The 19661-nt window shown below is 41.3% G+C and overlaps 1 protein-coding gene across 2 annotated transcripts in view; it reads right to left on the bottom strand.

Annotated features, from left to right (window-relative positions):
* LOC135509397 (guanine nucleotide-binding protein G(o) subunit alpha) overlaps positions 1-19661 on the bottom strand; it is a 147606-nt gene that overhangs the window by 21757 nt on the left and 106188 nt on the right. For both annotated transcript variants that reach the window (XM_064930026.1, XM_064930025.1), the window contains exon 4: positions 10182-10342. In XM_064930026.1, the coding sequence (XP_064786098.1) occupies positions 10182-10342 (161 nt within the window). The remainder of the gene's footprint in view (positions 1-10181; positions 10343-19661) is intronic.

Raw genomic sequence — 19661 nt, 5'->3', positions numbered from 1 at the left:
GGTAGAGGATCATCACACCCAAGACTAACCAACAGTCAGCACCCAGTAATGTGGTAGAGGATCATCACACCCAAGACTAACCAACAGAGCACCCAGTAATGTGGTAGAGGATCATCACACCCAAGACTAACCAACAGTCAGCACCCAGTAATGTGGTAGAGGATCATCACACCCAAGACTAACCAACAGTCAGCACCCAGTAATGTGGTAGAGGATCATCACACCCAAGACTAACCAACAGTCAGCACCCAGTAATGTGGTAGAGGATCATCACACCCAAGACTAACCAACAGTCAGCACCCAGTAATGTGGTAGAGGATCATCACACCCAAGACTAACCAACAGTCAGCACCCAGTAATGTAATCATCACACCCAAGACTAACCAACAGTCAGAGGATCATCACACCCAAGACTAACCAACAGTCAGCACCCAGTAATGTGGTAGAGGATCATCACACCCAAGACTAACCAACAGTCAGCACCCAGTAATGTGGTAGAGGATCATCACACCCAAGACTAACCAACAGTCAGCACCCAGTAATGTGGTAGAGGATCATCACACCCAAGACTAACCAACAGTCAGCACCCAGTAATGTGGTAGAGGATCACACCCAAGACTAACCAACAGTCAGCACCCAGTAATGTGGTAGAGGATCATCACACCCAAGACTAACCAACAGTCAGCACCCAGTAATGTGGTAGAGGATCATCACACCCAAGACTAACCAACAGTCAGCACCCAGTAATGTGGTAGAGGATCATCACACCCAAGACTAACCAACAGTCAGCACCCAGTAATGTGGTAGAGGATCATCACACCCAAGACTAACCAACAGTCAGCACCCAGTAATGTGGTAGAGGATCATCACACCCAAGACTAACCAACAGTCAGCAGCACCAGTAATGTGGTAGAGGATCATCACACCCAAGACTAACCAACAGTCAGCACCCAGTAATGTGGTAGAGGATCATCACACCCAAGACTAACCAACAGTCAGCACCCCAGTAATGTGGTAGTCAATGTCAGCACCCAGTAATGAGAGGATCATCACACCCAAGACTAACCAACAGTCAGCACCCAGTAATGTGGTAGAGGATCATCACACCCAAGACTAACCAACAGTCAGCACCCAGTAATGTGGTAGAGGATCATCACACCCAAGACTAACCAACAGTCAGCACCCAGTAATGTGGTAGAGGATCATCACACCCAAGACTAACCAACAGTCAGCACCCAGTAATGTGGTAGAGGATCATCACACCCAAGACTAACCAACAGTCAGCACCCAGTAATGTGGTAGAGGATCATCACACCCAAGACTAACCAACAGTCAGCACCCAGTAATGTGGTAGAGGATCATCACACCCAAGACTAACCAACAGTCAGCACCCAGTAATGTGGTAGAGGATCATCACACCCAAGACTAACCAACAGTCAGCACCCAGTAATGTCAGAGGATCATCACACCCAAGACTAACCAACAGTCAGCACCCAGTAATGTGTCAGTAATGTGGTAGGGATCATCACACCCAAGATCAACAGTCAGCACCCAGTAATGTGGTAGAGGATCATCACACCCAAGACTAACCAACAGTCAGCACCCAGTAATGTGGTAGAGGATCATCACACCCAAGACTAACCAACAGTCAGCACCCAGTAATGTGGTAGAGGATCATCACACCCAAGACTAACCAACAGTCAGCACCCAGTAATGTGGTAGAGGATCATCACACCCAAGACTAACCAACAGTCAGCACCCAGTAATGTGGTAGAGAGGACACTTAAACTGACACACACATATATTACATCCTAACATCTTTTCTCCCTTCATCTGTGTTTTATGTGTAATGGTGTCACTGATCTGTGTCCAGATGAAGATCTGTGAGACTTCGCTGGGAAGCTGCAATATTTGGCAGCAGTGTGTTAACATTCCACCCTGGCCACTGGCCTGGTGACACGACCCAATGAGGGGGGCACTTCCACTGCACAACACAACCCTACACTGCATGGAGCCGCAGTACGGTATGTTGCTGAATGCTTTTAAATGTGTGTACACGTGAAATGTTTGATAAATGACTAACACAAGCCGATGTTCAGTGGTCAATGTGCTGCATCCGTTGCCAAGCTCTCTGTTTGAGTGGCAGGCTGCCCAGAACTAATGCAGCTCATTAACAGTAGTGCCTATGGCTGTGTCCATAGTACTGCTTCCCTGTTCATAATATAAGGAGAGGGGCAGAGAAAATAACACAGGGAGAAAGAAAGAAACAAAGAAAGAAAAAGAAAGAAAGAGAGGATGGAGGCAGGCCAGGGAGATAGAGGAAGAGCAGTGGGGGAGACCTATTATGCAACTGCTGGAAGTGGAATGAGATGTCATATCTCTACAAAGTGTGTCCAAAGCTAACACTGACATGGCCATTTAAATTCAGATGAAACTTCTCCATAGAGCGGATTCACCCTGCCCTGCCATAACAGGCCAGCCCACCTGCACAGAGAGATGAAGTAAACCTCACTGCATCCAGGGGGCGACATCAACACAACAGGGAACACAGTCATTACTGTCAATTAATGTTTGATTCATGCACATCATATTCATACCACAATATCAGTTCTTACAACATATCAACCAGCCCTAACAAAAAGCACATTTCCCCTCTAAGTTATTCTTCTAAACCAAAAGAGCATAAACAAGATATAATGAGAATATATAGGTTACAGCTCCTCCTTACTGTTTAAATATTACAAGTTAGCACACTCTCCTCTGCCACCCTCTCTGTCTCTCCCCTCTTTGTCCATCACTGATTTGTTCTCTCTCGCTCTCCTTTCTTCCTTCCATTCCTCCTATCTGTGTTTGCCTCTCTCCCCATTATGATGTATTGTTTATCCTCAAATAAAAACTGCCAATGCAAATTTCAGCTGGCTATATAAAAGAGGGATTTCCATGAAGGACTGTGAGTGGTAACTTGTACAGTCTAGTCTCATACAATAGTATCATAGTTTCATTGCCGTCTACTTTGGAACAGAAAGAGCACAGTCCAATGAGGACTAAGCAGCAGAACGTGTCTACGTGTGTTTACTCCTCTGCCATGACACAATTAACATTTCTATCCAACTGGATATCAGCGTGGTCTGAATTAAATATGATTTCTGACTTATCTTCCAGCCCAAACTCACTTGAAATATTTACTGGAGTTCATTAAACTAACATCCATATTGTCCACCAATAACTAACATGATGAATACAATCCAAAGGGATTTGAGGTCTGGTATCTGATGTAATATAGCAGTTCTGTGGCTCTGAGACCCAGTGGTGATGTAAGCGTCATGCTCTCCCTACCAATATGAATAGTGATGAGGTTCTATCTATGCTGGGAGGATAAGACTGGGTCATCTGGGGTCTGTTGAAATGGTGTAGAGGTGGGGTGCGTAGGAGGGGACTCTCTTTTGTATGGGGGACTCATCTGTCCCTTACTACTGGCTCCCTGCCAGTAACTCCCCCCCAAACACACCTCCACCCTTCTCTCTCTCCCCCTTTCCCCTCCTCCTCATTGTCCAGCTTGAGTGCTCTGCATGGCAAAACCTCTCAGCACCATGCCTGCTGTCGGCTGCTCCCAATCACTCCAAAGGCTGGTGTTGGAGAGGGAGGAGAGAAGGAGGAAAGGAGAGAAGGAGGGGAGCAGGGATGGTTGATGTGGCGGGAAAGAAAGGAGTTGGTGAGATCAAGGGGAGGGAAATAGCAAGGAAAGAGGTGGCGCTAAAGAGAGCGATTCACAGAAAAAAAGAGAGTTCAGAAAGTAGAGGGCCGAAAGAGGAGAACAGAGAAAACAGAGAGAACTAAGTGTCCTGTGGTATACCTGGGGTTGCAAAATTCTGGAAGCTTTCAATAAATTCTCTGGTTTCCCCAAAGTTCCAGTTGGAAGATTCTTGGCATAGGCGAAATTGCCACGAGGGATGGGGGGGACATGTCAAAACAGGTTGATTCATTCCCCCAAGTAATTTCTTTAAAATAAATATGAGTAACTCTTCATATTAGAATTAATGACAATATGAGTGACATCTTATTAATACATTTTTTGGTTTGAGGCCCCCCAGATAGCATATGAACACGTGATAAGGAATGGTAAAATGTGTAGAATTGCAGGAGATCGGTAAGAAATGTGGAGATCGGTAAAAAATGTGGAGATCGGTAAAAAATGTGGAGATCGGTAAGAAATGACACTACTGGAGCCAAATATCTTATTCAGAATTTTTTTTTAAGCATGAGATGATATGGCATGATGATGCGTTGATCAGTTATACATTTTTAAAGCCTTTATTTTGCGTTTTTTGCCCAAAGTCAACCTTTAAAGTAACTGTCCCGTTTTTCCAGATTCCTATGAAATATGATCTATAACTAATTACAATATGAGTGAAATAATTTTCCTTCTAAAAAATTATAATGAAGTAGCTTTTCTGTGTTGGAATGGTGTGGGCATACCCCAACAACAGAATGGTGTGGGCATACCCCAACAACAGAATGGTGTGGGCATACCCCGACAACAGAATGGTGTGGGCATACCCCGACAACAGAATGGTGTGGGCATACCCCGACAACAGAATGGTGTGGGCATACCCCGACAACAGAATGGTGTGGGCATACCCCGACAACAGAATGGTGTGGGCATACCTCGACAACAGAATGGTGTGGGCATACCTCGACAACAGAATGGTGTGGGCATACCTCGACAACAGAATGGTGTGGGCATACCCCGACAACAGAATGGTGTGGGCATACCCAAACAACAGAATGGTGTGGACATACCCCAACACCAGAATGGTGTGGGCATACCCCAACACCAGAATGGTGTGGGCATACCCCAACAACAGAATGGTGTGGGCATACCCCAACAACAGAATGGTGTGGGCATACCCCAACAACAGAATGGTGTGGGCATATAACGACGATTAAAAAGATGAATACAAGTAGATCAATGATTAAAAAGATGAATATGAGTTGACCAATGATTAAAAAGATGAATACCAGTAGACGATGATTAAAAAGATTAATGCGAGTAGACCGATCATTAAAAAGATAAATGCGAGTAAACCGATCATTAAAAAGATAAATGCGAGTCAACTGATCATTAAAAAGATTAATACGAGTAGACCCATGATTAAAGAGATTAATACATTATTAAAAGATTAATGCCCATGATTAAAAAGATTAATACGACCGATTAAAGAGATTAATACATTAAAAAGATTAAATGCCCATGATTAAAAAGATTAAACCCCATGATTTAAAAAGATTAATACGAGTAGACCCATGATTAAAAAGATTAATACGAGTAGACCCATGATTAAAAAGATTAATACGAGTAGACCCATGATTAAAAAGATTAATACGAGTAGACCCATGATTAAAAAGATTAATACGAGTAGACCCATGATTAAAGAGATTAATACGAGTAGACCCATGATTAAAAAGATTAATAAAAGATTAATACGAGTACGAGTAGACCCATGATTAAAAAGATTAATACGAGTAGACCCATGATTAAAAAGATTAATACGAGTAGACCCATGATTAAAAAGATTAATACGAGTAGACCGCTGATTGCCCAGCTCATCCTCCTCAGCATTTTTTAAAACGATCTGTTTGAGATTCAAGTTTGAGGTGGGGGTTTTTGAAGTGTTTTCCCATTTATATTTTGGCCACAAATACGAGTGTAGGATGAGTCAACAACATTATTTAGGTATGAGTTAACAGAATTAACTTTTAAAAGTACGATTTTCACTGTTACTTTAAAACAGTTTAACAGTTTCTCTTAGCCTCAAATCAAAATGTTTAGAGTAGCAGGAAATTCTCAAGGCAAAATTCTCATGGCAAAAAACAAAAACAATTGCATAACAATCTATAAAACAACACGTTTCTATCTGCCACATGGAACATTTTGAATAATTGCAGGAAGTCTGTTTACCCCTCCTACCCCTCATGTTTGTTGGGGTTGGGGGGCCTTCCACATAGGGAGTGGGGATGAGCCACACATGGTAACAACTTATCTGATGGGCCTCTGGCAAAGTTTGTGATAAATCACAGCACTGCTTCTGTGATGCTGATGGGTGGTGAGCTCTGTAGCACAAAATGGCTGCCATGTATGATCTAGTTGGGAGCTATGATATATGCTTTTTAAATTGTATTTTTTATTCTTTAAATAGCAACATATTATTTCAATTGATGAGAAGAACAATGTGTACTTTGACTACAAATCTTAAAATGGTGCTTTTGGTAAACATACTCCTCACAAGAGCACTGTCTGAGAACACACTTTACCAGTGTAATAAATGTGCACATTGAAACTAAATGGGTCACAAATGAAGAGTATCCACACACTGATAATATATCACTGAGGTCATATCCAGGGCCACTGAGAGAGAGAGGGGAGAGAGAGAGAGAGACTGCTCTGAGTACCATGACTCTTAACTCTACATATCATGTGGGCTGCTTTCATATGTCAAAAGACATTGATAGACATATCCATCCATATCACCTCAAAGTGTTATGCAACGTTTCTATAATGCAGATCCGGACAAAACTGAATTCGTCTTGAATGATATCCTGGACTACCAGTAATCAAACATCATTCCTAAATGCTATGACATTTACAACACAATTAATTGTGTTCCATGTAAATGTGAAATAAATGTGTTTCGTGACCTTTCGCAGGACACACTAATATAAATGAATTTTCTCAGGAATGCAATACTATGGGCTTAAGCCACCTCAGAGAAGCTGAGCAACTCACTACTGGCTATGTCCTTTAATCATTCCCTCTCTATCCTGCTCCAGTCTACATCACTGCTGTTCTACACGCTGTTGTTCTCCACACTAGTCCTCAGGGTTGGGTAGGTTACTTTCTAAAAGTATTCGTTTACAGTTCTGTCCAAAATTGTAATCAATAACATAACTTTTGGATTACCCAAACTCAGTAACGTAATCGGATTACTTTCAGTTACTTTCAGATTACTTTCCAGCAACTTAGATTTCTTAACCAGCCCAATTGTTTTGCGATTGTTGCTAAAATCACACCAGCAAAACACAAAATAACAGATGAGCATGCTTTGTAATGTTTCTAAAAACAATACATCTATTACTAGTAAGAAGTAATGTGGTACATTGTTTAATTTAATATTTTATGACTCGAGTCTTTTAACCAAAATATCACAGACGAGACAAAAATGTTCACCTGCCCTTTTAATGGTTACCGTGGTAATGTGACTCAAGTCATGTTTGTGCCTGTGAGATTGAGAGCATGGCTGCATTCCAAACATGTTATTTTTACCCCCTCAGCCCTCACAATAGCCACTTTGGGGAATCCCCATCGAAACCGGATGCAATTTGTTTGCCATCTTAAGTGGAGGTCCAATTCACAAACGTTGCCCACTCGGCCCTCAATTTAGCTTGACGGAGCGAGTGAAAAACTTTGATCACTTGTGGGGTTGATATGACCAACAATTCATGATGCTAGCTTGCTAAAAATAAATATATAAAAATTACATAGATTTTAGCATTGGCAAATTGGTTTAGTCTCGTAGTGAGGAGCCTATAAAACGTAGTTAGCTTCATAAACATATTTTTGGGAATTCTGAAATGTATTGGAATAAATGACCAAACTACAGAATTGTTAGCTAGCTAGGTACATTAATAGCTATAGGTTGATTGTCTTTAAGCACAACTTCAAGATTTCCACCAAGGACGTTGCCTCTCCAAACATCTCTCCCTCTCCAAACACTCGGATGTAAAACGTCATTCAAAGGATGAGGGTTTAGGGCCAAGGGCTGTCTACTTTGAGTTTGGACTGCAGCCCCTGACTAGTAGCCGCATTGTCTTCTCTTCCCTAGCGGTTGAAACTCAAACATTGGAAAACAACCTAGCTTGTGAACAAAACATTGTAAATAGCCAAGAAACACAAGGACAAAGTCTCACTTCAGTAGACTTTCGTTTCAAGCAAAATAGACTGACTTTTATGCCTGTGCGCAGCACTCTTAAAAATGAATCCTTCACTTAGTTGTTCATGTGTGCACAGTCCCCAGCCAGGCAGTGTTGAAGCTCGAGGTGGGATAGGCTATAGGAACAAAACGGCAGAAATACTTTGAAAACAGCTACTGCAGCATTTATTTAGCTATAACTGTATTCATACTTGACGATTTTTCTTCACAAATGCGAGGGAAATGCTCACACTGTAGAGCCCTGTCCATCAGCCAACATGGCTTGTGAAATAGACATCTTACCCACCAATGCCAAAATCTACCCGCATTGTCATTTGGTGAGGGCCGGTTATTAATTTTAGGCCCTGATCATACATACACTACAGGTCAAAAGTTTTAGAACACCTACTCATTCAAGGGTTTATCTTTATTTATTTTTTTACTATTTTCTAAATACTAGAATGATAGTGAAGACATCACAACTATGAAATAACACATATGGAATCATGTAGTAACCAAAAATGTGTTAAACAATTCAAAATATACTTTATATACTTTATATTATCTATTTAAAATAGCCACCCTTTGCATTGATGACAGCTTTGTACACTCTTGGCATTCTCTCAACCAGCTTCACCTGGAATGCTTTTCCAACAGCCTTGAATGAGTTCTCACATATGCTGAGCACTTGTTGGCTGCTTTTCCTTCACTCTGAGGTCCGACTCATCCTAAACCCTCTCAATTTGGTGGAGGCCAGGTCATCTGATGCAGCACTCCATCACTTTCCTTCTTGGTAAAATAGCCCTTACACAACCTGGAGGTGGGTTGGGTTATTGTCCTGTTGAAAAATAAATGATAGTGGGACTAAGTCCAAACCAGATGGGATGGGATGGTGTATCGCTGCAAAATGCTGTGGTAGCCATGCTGGTTAAGTGTGCCGATAAATTCTAAATATTTCAGAGTGACACCAGCAAAGCACCCCCACACCATAACACCTCCTCCTCCATGCTTCACAGTGGGAAAAACACATGCAGAGATCATCTTTTCTCCCAAACCGTCTCACAAAGACAGCAGTTGGAATAAGAAATCACAAATTTGGACTCCAAATTTCCACCAGTCTAATGTCCATTGCTCGCAAGTCTCTTCTTATTATTGGTGTCCTTTAGTAGTGGTTTCTTTGCAGCAATTCAAAAGGCACTCGCACATCAGAGCAATCGTTTTTGCAGGTGCAACAAATCGACCATGAAGGCCTGATTCACATAATCTCCTCTGAACAGTTGATGTTGAGATGTGTCTGTTACTTGAACTCTGTGAGATGCAATTTCGGGGGCTGGTAACTCTAAAGAACTTCTGAACATTCCTGTGGCTGTCCTCATGAGAGCCCGTTTCATCATAGCGCTTGATGGTTTTTGCGACTGCACTTGAAGAAACTTTCAATGTTCTTGACATTTTTCCTATTGACTGACCTTCATGTCTTAAAGTAATGATGGACTGTCATTTCTCTTTGCTTATTTGAGCTGTTCTTGCCATAATATGGACTCTGTCTTTTACCAGATAGGGCTATCTTCTGTATACTCCCCCTACCTTGTCACAACACAACTGATTGGCTCAAACACATTGAGGAAATAAATTCACAAGTTAACTTTTAAGAAGGCACACGTGTTAATTGAAATGCATTCCAGGTGACGACCTCATGAAGCTGTTTGAGAGAATGCCAAGAGTGTGCAAAGCTGTCATCAAGTCAAAAGGTGGCTATTTGAAGAATCTCAAATATAAAATGTATTTTTATTTGTTTAACACTTTTTTGGTAACTACATGATTCCATGTGTTATTTCATTGTTTTGATATATTCACTATTATTCTACAATGTAGAAATTAGTAAAAAATAAAGAAAACCCTAAAATGAGTAAGTGTTCAACAATTTTTGATCGGTAGTGTGTGTTTGATACCAATTGATTTACAACCGAGCACAGGAATTTACCAATTCACTTTGGGCCTCAAACTAATTTGTCTATAAAACACAAAAAAGTTGCTTCATATTTGTTGTATATGACTAATGTCACATGGACATCAATTAATGTAGTAAGTGGATGACATTTATGTATGTGTGATCCATAAACACTTTCATCGATTGGAGCAGAGTAATGAGAGTTGTATTGATCCTGCAGCACTAGGTCCTCCTATGGGGGGCAGTAGAGGTAAAGTAGTACTCACTATTGGGCAGAGTCATTGAGCTGGTATTCTCTGGCGCGGCTGAAGCACTCCTGGATGCCGGAGTCAGACCACAGGCGGATCATAGCCCCCAGGAGCTCAGGAGAGTAGGGCTCAGTGTCCTCCATACGACTCACCACGTCACACACCATCTTAGCATCAGCCTGAGGAGGGAGAGGAACAACAGGTACATTATACATAGCACCTTTAATACAGTACATTTACATATTTGTAATTTAGTAACCATTCTTATCCAGAGAGACTTACAGGAGCAATTATGGTTAAGTACCTTGCTCAAGGGCACATTGACAGATTTTTCACTTAGTCAGCTAAGGGATTTGAACCAGCATCTTTTCAGTTACTTTCCCAACACTCTTAACCACTAGGCTAGCTGCCGCCCAATACACACAAGCCTGTAGAGAGGAAAACATCAGCCTGTAGAAAGGAACAGATATAGCACTCACATTAAGTATCCATATCACAATACAATCAGAGAGGTAATTCCTGTGCAAAGATAATACTTCTAAAATTACAGTGTAATTAAAAAATACCCGTATGAAAAACAATTGCAGTTAGAGTGCAGTATAACAGTAGAACACTGCAAATATTGCCTCCAAAATATATATTTTTTTACTGTAATTGTGCAGTGTAACTGCAGTTACAGTGCACTATAATTGCAGTTTCACTATTCTGCAATGACTGAGTCCAAAACACCACAGCTGACTGCAGTTACTGCAGTTTCAAAACTGCAATCTTTTTTTGTAAGGGTAGAGATATCTAAATCTAGGAGCTGAAATGAAATAACTGTTTTTCATTCCACTAGTGTCTACAAATGCAAAGGTTACAGGAGAGGAGCATCCTGGAAGGAGTGATCCTGCCTTCCCCGCATCACCCCAAAAACTAGTCACAATGTCCCGAACTGAGCACTGGGTCTGGGAAAGTGTTTCAGCCCTTATTACCGACCCCCCACTGCCTGGCTAGAGAGTTATGCAACAGTGACTCAATTACAGGCTGGGCGTCGTGTGTGTGTGTGTTTATGGACCACTACTCTGCCTCTCATCTCTGCAGCTGCTAATCCCACCCACATCCTGTGGGCTCCGCTCCTAGTCCATATTGAAATGGAACAACCACCTACCAACCCACCCTGAGTATTGGAGTGTGATAACATAGTAGTGTAGGGAGTCATTGACCCGTGTGCCCTCTCTGAATGACCATGTGCAGTTGACACCCACCAGAGTTTGATTGACAGGCTCTAGTATGTGCTGGGACATGCTACAGCTTTGACACAGCAGCTGCTGCCTGTTTGTCACTCACAGCACCAATCAGGTCCCTAGTTACCAACAGAGTAAAGGTCATGGGCATCACTAAGAAGGGAAAAAAAACCTCCTCAGCCTCTATGTTTCACCAGCTGCTGCTGCTGCTCTGAAGCTGATCAATACACAAAATCATTGATAATGATCTACACACCGGATACACATTGGTCTGCTCACACACACACCTACAGTGGGGCAAAAAACGTATTTAGTCAGTCATCAATTGTGCAAGTTCTCCCACTTAAAAAGATGAGAGAGGCCTGTAATTTTCATCATAGGTACACTTCAACTATGACAGACATAATTAGAAAAAAAATCCAGAAAATCACATTGTAGGATTTTTTATTTATTTATTTGCAAATTATGGTGGAAAATAAGTATTTGGTCACCTACAAACAAGCAAGATTTCTGGCTCTCACAGACCTGTAAACGTCTTCTTTAAGAGGCTCCTCTGTCCTTCACTCGTTACCTGTATTAATGGCACCTGTTTGAACTTGTTATCAGTATAAAAGACAGCTGTCCACAACCTCAAACAGTCACACTCCAAACTCCACTATGGCCAAGACCAAAGAGCTGTCAAAGGACACCAGAAACAAAATTGTAGACCTGCACCAGGCTGGGAAGACTGAATCTGCAATAGGTACGCAGCTTGGTTTGAAGAAATCAACTGTGGGAGCAATTATTAGGATATGGAAGACATACAAGACCACTGATAATCTCCCTCGATCTGGGGCTCCACGCAAGATCTCACCCCGTGGGGTCAAAATGATCACAAGAACGGTGAGCAAAAATCCCAGAACCATACGAGGGGAGGAATGGGCCAAAATACCAGCAACAGTGTGTGAAAACCTTGTGAAGACTTACAGAAAACGTTTGACCTCTGTCATTGCCAACAAAGGGTATATAACAAAGTATTGAGATAAACTTTTGTTATTGACCAAATACTTATTTTCCACCATAATTTGCAAATAAATTAATTAAAAATCCTACAATGTGATTTTCTGGATTTTTTTCTCTCATTTTGTCTGTCACAGTTGAAGTGTACCTATGATGACAATTACAGGCCTCTCTCATCTTTTTAAGTGGGAGAACTTGCACAATAGGTGACTGACTAAATACATTTTTGCCCCACTGTACCTGCAATCTCCTCTTTAATGGTGGACAGGATGAGGCATGCAAAAAAATAAAACAGTGCTTTCTCCCTTCCTCTAATCTCCTCACTTGCTCAACACTTCCCTTCCTTACATAATTGCCCTGATGTCATTCTCACTTCTTTATGTAGCATTGGTCCAAAGTTACACTAACACAAAGCCATGCAGTGTCTGCAGCCAAGGTCCTGAAAAGAGCGTTTTGTTCCTTTTAGCAGGAGAGCTGGGCAGCTTAGCTGTGACAAAGCCCAGCATTTTAGGTCAGACTCGCTCTGCAGTCCTAACCTGGGGAAAGAGGCTAGACCAGCCAACTGAGCAAGGAGAGAGAGGAACACTTCAACCAAAATCAGCACAAAAACAAGCGTGAGAAATAGAGAATAGCTTTAAGGGGAGAGAGAGAAAATGCGAATCAAGTTGGAATTGCCAATTTGGTATCTCAGGAGATTCTCTCTATGCCATACCGTTTTTTCCCTGGTGGGAGAGAGAGACTGCTGTGTTCACATCAACACGAAAGGCCTGGGGACATCTGGAACCCAGCACAGGAACTGCTATCACCATTAAGGTCTGACACACTAAAATACATACCAAGAAGCTCCAGCTGTAATATTACCACCTGTATTTCCATACTAGGGGAGAGTGTGGTAAGTTGAGTCAAATGGTTAGTTGAGCCACCCCTTGTTTCTAGGAAACCATATACAAAAGTAACCATGTGACCAAATATTTATGAAGATGTCATATTTTCATGGAGTCTGTGAAGAAACCACATGGACAAAGTGGTAAGCAAGTTAGGTCCAAAACACAGATTTTTACCAAGTCAAATGAATGTATTGTGTTACAGGTTTCATTATGCTCGTATCTAAACCAAAGTAGATACATAATTTGGGGTCTCTATAAGCGCCATTAAGAGGTCCTAAATCTTAGAAAAAAGGGCTCCAAAAAGGAGAACCCTTTCTGTGGGTTATATGGGTTCTTTCGCGGTGCCCTTAGGAAAACCCTTTCTGGTTCCAGGTAGAACTCGTTTATGTTTCATGTAGAACTCTTTGTGTCAAGTAAGAAAAGGGAGATGTCCATTTGAGCAGCAGCAAGGGCTAAATAAAATAGACTGAATGACACTGAAGAGGTACATTGACAAACAAGAAACACATGGAGTTGTGTGAAACGAGGCTATGACAGAGCAGGAACATAAGGTCTTAAGGTCTTTGATAAACATATCAAGAATCACAGGACCATTTTCAGCCCCTTTAGTTGCCTCAAATGTAGAGAAATTGGCACATCGAAACAACATCCCTTACCCATACAACTGGTCAAGAAATGGAAGGGTAAGTCATATTGAACAGCGAGATCTATATTTGAATGTAGGCATACATTTAAGATATACAATATGCCACACCCCTATTCCATGAATTAAACTTTGACCTACCAGCACCATCACCCACTGACACAGGACACGATCACCCACATATCCCAAGGCAGCTCAACTGACCTTGTCCCGATGCTCAAATTACCCCATTCCCGGGTTAAGTTGTACCAAGAGACAACTTTTTTCGACAAGCTATGTTTTCAAAGCAGTTATGTTTACAAGAATTCTGATTATTTCCAGGAATATACAACATCTTAAAACATATATGTCTTTGTTAGAAAGAATACCATATTTCCCTTGACGTAGTGACGCTGAATGTAAAAAAGGCTCTCTGTCTCCTAGTAAGCCTAACCTTTAAGTACAGGCCCTGTGAACTCAGTTGGATGGAGCCCTGTAGGCCACACCTCCTCCACTATAGACGGTTTCAAGAGTCAAAACAAAAACAAATCCACGCACGGCCTGATAGGAACGATCTCCACTGACCCCTGACTGATATAAACTCAAAAGGGCATTTATCTCCAACTGACACCCACTGCCTCTGACTCAGATTGCCTCCACACTCCACATCCATTCAACTGTTCAAAAGGCAGCTTAGGGCCACATCCCTGTGTCATCTCCCACTACTGGCCCTTAGAGAAGGCCACACATTTTATCAGGCCTTTATTGTCCAGCAGTCAAGCAGAATATGGCGGTTGAACACTAGAAAGCTGTTTTGTGCGACTCAGATGTTCTCATGATATTGGACGGCTAACATCTTACAATAAAAATGGACACATACTGTTTATGTGCTGTAGGCCCACAGGCAGTAACTTGTCCAGAACATTTTGAATGGAATGGCCAATGCAAGGTGGAAGTTTTCAATATAGTGAAGACATCAACACTATGAAATAACACATTTGGAATCAAGTAGTAACCAAAAAAGTGTTAAAGAAATTCAAATATACATTATATTTTAGATTATTCAAAGTAGCCACCCTTTGCCTTGATGACAGCTTTGCAAACTCTTGGCATTCTCTCAACCAGCTTCATGGGGAATGCTTTTCCAACAGTGTTGAAGGAGTTCCCACATATGCTGAAAACTTGTTGGCTGCTTTTCCATCATTCTACGGTCCAACTCCTCCCAAACCATCTCAATTGGGTTGAGGTCAGGTGATTGTGGAGGCCAGGTCGTCTGATGCACCACTCCAGCACCCTCCTTCTTGGTCAAATAGCCCTTACACAGCCTGGAGGTGTGATTAGGGTCATTGTCCTGTTGAAAAACAAATTATAATGGGACAAAGCGCAAACCAGATGGGATGGCGTATCGCTGCAGAATGATGTGGTAGCCATATCGGTAAATTGTGCCTTGAATTCTAAATTAATCCATGATAGTGTCACCAGCAAAGCACCCCCACAGCATCACACCTCCTTCTCCATGCTTCACGGTGGAAACCACACATGCGAAGATCATTTGTTCACCTACTCCTTTTCTCACAAAGACACGGCGTTTGGAACCAAAAATCTCAAATTTGGACTCATCGGACCAAAGGACAGATGTCCACCGGTCTAATGTCCATTGTCCATTGCTCGTCTTCTTCTTATTGGTGTCCTTTAGTAGTGGTTTCTTTGCAGCAATTCGACCATGAATGCTTCTCCTCTGAACAGGGGGGCTCCTGAGTGGCGCAGCGGTCTAAGGCACTGCATCTCAGTGCTAGAGGCATCACTACAAACCCTGGCTCGATTCCAGGCTGTATCACAACAGCCGAGATTGGGAGTCCCATAGGGCAGTGTACAATTGTCCCAGTGTCATCTGGGTTAGGGTTTGGCTGGGGTAGGCTGTCAATGTAAATATGAATTTGTTCTTAACTGGCTTGCCTAGTTAAATAAAGGTTAAATAAAAAAAATATGAATAAAAACAGTTGAACTCTGTGCAGCATTTATTTGGGCTGCAATTTCTGAGTCTGGTAACTCTAATGAACTTATCTTCTGCAACAGAGATACAGTTGAAGTCGGAAGTTTACATACAAAGGTTGGAGTCATTCAAATTTGTTTTACAACCACTCCACAAATTTCTTGTTAACAAACTATAGTTTTGGCATCTGCTTTGTACATGACACAAGGATTTTTTTCAACAATTATTTACAGACAGATTATTTCACTTATAATTCACTGTGTCACAATTTCATTGGGTCAGAAGTATACATACACTAAGTTGACTGTGCCTTTAATGTGTTTAAGCCAATCAGTTGTGTTGTAGGGGGTGGTATACAGAAGATAGCCCTATTTGGTCCATATTATGGCAAGAACAGCTCAAATAAGCAAAGCGAAATTACAGTCCATCATTACTTTAAGACATGAAAGTCAGTCAATCTGGAACATTTCACGAGATTTGAAAGTTTCTTCAAGTGCAGTCGCAAAAACCATCAAGCGCTATGATGAAACTGTCTCTCATGAGGACTGCCACAGGAAAGGATGACCCAGAGTTACAGTTGAAGTCGTAAGTTTACATACACCTTAGCCAATTACATTTAAACTCAGTTTTTCACAATTCCTGACATTTAATCAGAGTAAAAATTAGAATCACCATAGTTAGCATCACCACTTTATTTTAAGAATGTGAAATGTCAGAATAATAGTAGAGAGAATTATTTCTTTCATCACATTCCCAGTGGGTCAGAAAGTTACATACAGTCAATTAGTATTTGGTAGCGTTGCCTTAAATTCTTTAACTTGGGTCAAATGTTTTGGGTAACCTTCCACAAGCTTCCCACAATACGTTTGGTGAATTTTGCCCCATTCCTCCTGACAGAGCTTGTGTAACTGAGTCGGGTTTGTAGGCCTCCTTGCTCACACACGCTTTATCAGTTTTGCCCACAAATTTTCTGTGGGATTGAGGTCAGGGCTTTGTGATGGCCACTCCAATACCTTGACTTTGTTGTCCTCAAGCCATTTTGCCACAACTTTGGAAGTATGCTTGGGGTCATTGTCCATTTGGAAGACCCATTTGCGACCAAGCTTTACCTTCCTGACTGATGTATTGAGTGTTGCTTCAATATATCCACATCATTTTCCACCCTCATGATGCCATCTGTTTTGTGAAGTGCACCAGCCCCTCCTGCAGCAAAGCAACCCCACAACATGATGCTGCCACCCTCGTGCTTCATGGTTGGGATGGTGTTCTTCAGCTTGCAAGCCTCCCCCTTTTTCCTCCAAACATAACAATGGTCATTATGGCCAAACAGTTGTATTTTTGTTTCATCAGACCAGAGGACATTTCTCCAAAAAGTACGATCTTTGTCCCCATGTGCAGTTGCAAACCGTAGTCTGGCTTTTTTATGGCTGTTTTGGAGCAGTGTCTTCTTCCTTGCTGAGTGGCCTTTCAGGTTATGTCGATATAGGACTCGTTTTACTGTGGATATAGATACTTTTGTACCTGTTTCCTCCAGCATCTTCACTCACAAGGTCCTTTGCTGTTGTTCTGGGATTGATTTGCACTTTTTGCACCAAAGTACGTTAATCTCTAGGACACAGAACGCATCTCCTTCCTGAGTGGTATGACTGCTGCATCGTCCCATGGTGTTTATACTTGTGTACTATTGTTTGCACAGATGAACGTGGTACCTTCAGGCGTTTGGAAATTGCTCCCAAGGATGAACCAGACTTGTGGTCTACCATTTTTTTTCGGAGTCCTTGGCTGATTTCTTTCGATTTTCCCATGATGTCAAGCAAAGAGGCACTGAGTTTGAAGGTAGGCCTTGAAATACATCCACAGGTACAACTCCAATTGACTCAAATGATGTCAATTAGCAGTCAGAAACCTCTAAAGCCATGACATCATTTTCTGAAATTGTCTTTTTAAGAAGGAAAGAAATTCAACAAATGAACTTTTAACAAGGCACACCCATTAATTAAAATGCATTCAAGGTGACTACCTTATGAAACTGAAAAATAGTAAAATTAAAGAAAATCCCTGGAATGAGTAGGTGTGTCCAAACGTTTGACTGGTACTGTATACACCATGGTTCAAAAGTTTGGGGTCACTTAGAAATGTCCTTGTTTATGTTTAAACAAAAGCACATTTTTGTCCCTTAAAATAATATCAAATTGATCAGAAATGCAGCATAGACATTGATCAGAAATACAGTGTAGACATTGTTAATGTTGTAAATTACATTTGTAGCTAGAAAAGGCTGATTTTTATGGAATATCTACATAGGCGTACATAAACCCATTCATTACCAGCAACCATCACTCCTCTGTCCAATGGCACGTTGCGTTAGCTAATCCAAGTTTATAATTTTAAAAGGCTAATTGATCAATCGAAAACCCCTTTCAATTATGCACAGCTGAAAACTGTTATCCTGATTAAAGAAGCAATACAACTGGCCTTCTTTAGACTAGATGGGTATCTGGAGCATCAGCATTTGTGGGTTCGATTACAGGCTCAAAATGGCCAGAAACTCGTCAGTCTATTCTTGTTCTGAGAAATGAAAGCTATTCCATGCAAGAAATTGCCAATAAACTGAAGATATTATACAACGCTGTGTACTACTCCCTTCACAGAACAAAGCAAACGGTCTCTAACCAGAATAGAAGGAGGAGTGGGAGGCCCCGGTGCACAACTGAGCAAGAGGACAAATACATTAGATTGTTTAGTTTGAGAAACAGATACCTCAAGTTCTCAACTGGCAGCTTCATTAACTTCTTGGTGACAGGGGGCAGTATTTTCACATCCGGATGAAATGCATTCCCAAATTCAACTGCCTCCTACTCATTCCCAGAAGATAAGATATGCATATTATTAGTAGATTTGGATAGAAAACATTCTGAAGTTTCTAAAACGGTCTTTGAGTATAACAGAACTTATGTAGCATGCGAAACCCCAAGGACAAACCATTCAGAGTTTTTTTGTTTTGAGGTCACTCTTTTCAATGGGATTTCATTGGGTATCCTGATTTCTAAGGGACCTTCTTGCAGTTCCTACCACTTCCACTGGATGTCACCAGTCGTTAGAAATTGGTTGAGGTTTTTCCTTTGTGTAATGAAGTACCCCTGTTCAAAACGAGGGTCACTTCAAGTGTACTGTTAGATAGATGCGCGTGACCAGAAAGGTAGAGTCAGTTTGTTTTCTTCCTGTATTGAACACAGATCATCCAGTCTTCAATTTAATCGATTATTTACTTTAAAAAATACCTAAAGTTGTATTACAAAAGTAGTTTGAAATGTTTTGGCAAAGTTTACAGGTAACTTTTGAGATATTTTGTAGTCACGTTGCACAAGTTGGAACCGGTGTTTTTCTGGATCAAACGCGTCAAATAAATTGACATTTTAGATATATATCGACGGAATTAATCTAACAAAATGACCATTTGTGATGTTTATGGGACATATTGGAGTGCCAACAAAAGAAGCTATTTTGATTTCTGCGTTTTATGTTGTGCCTGCAGGGTTGAAATATGTTTTCTCTCTTTGTTTACGGAGGTGCTACCCTCAGATAATAGCATTGTTTGCTTTTGCCGAAAACCCTTTTTGAAATCTGACATGTTGGCTGGATTCACAACGTGTAGCTTTAATTGTATTTTACATGTGTGATTTCATGAAAGTTAGATTTTTATAGTAATTTATTTGAATTTGGCGCTCTGCATTTTCACTGGCTTTTGGACAGGTGGGACGCTAGCGTTAC

Source organism: Oncorhynchus masou, chromosome 22 (genome assembly GCF_036934945.1).
Source record: "Oncorhynchus masou masou isolate Uvic2021 chromosome 22, UVic_Omas_1.1, whole genome shotgun sequence".
Lineage (NCBI taxonomy): Eukaryota > Metazoa > Chordata > Actinopteri > Salmoniformes > Salmonidae > Oncorhynchus > Oncorhynchus masou.
This window is presented reverse-complemented; position numbering and strand designations above follow the sequence as displayed.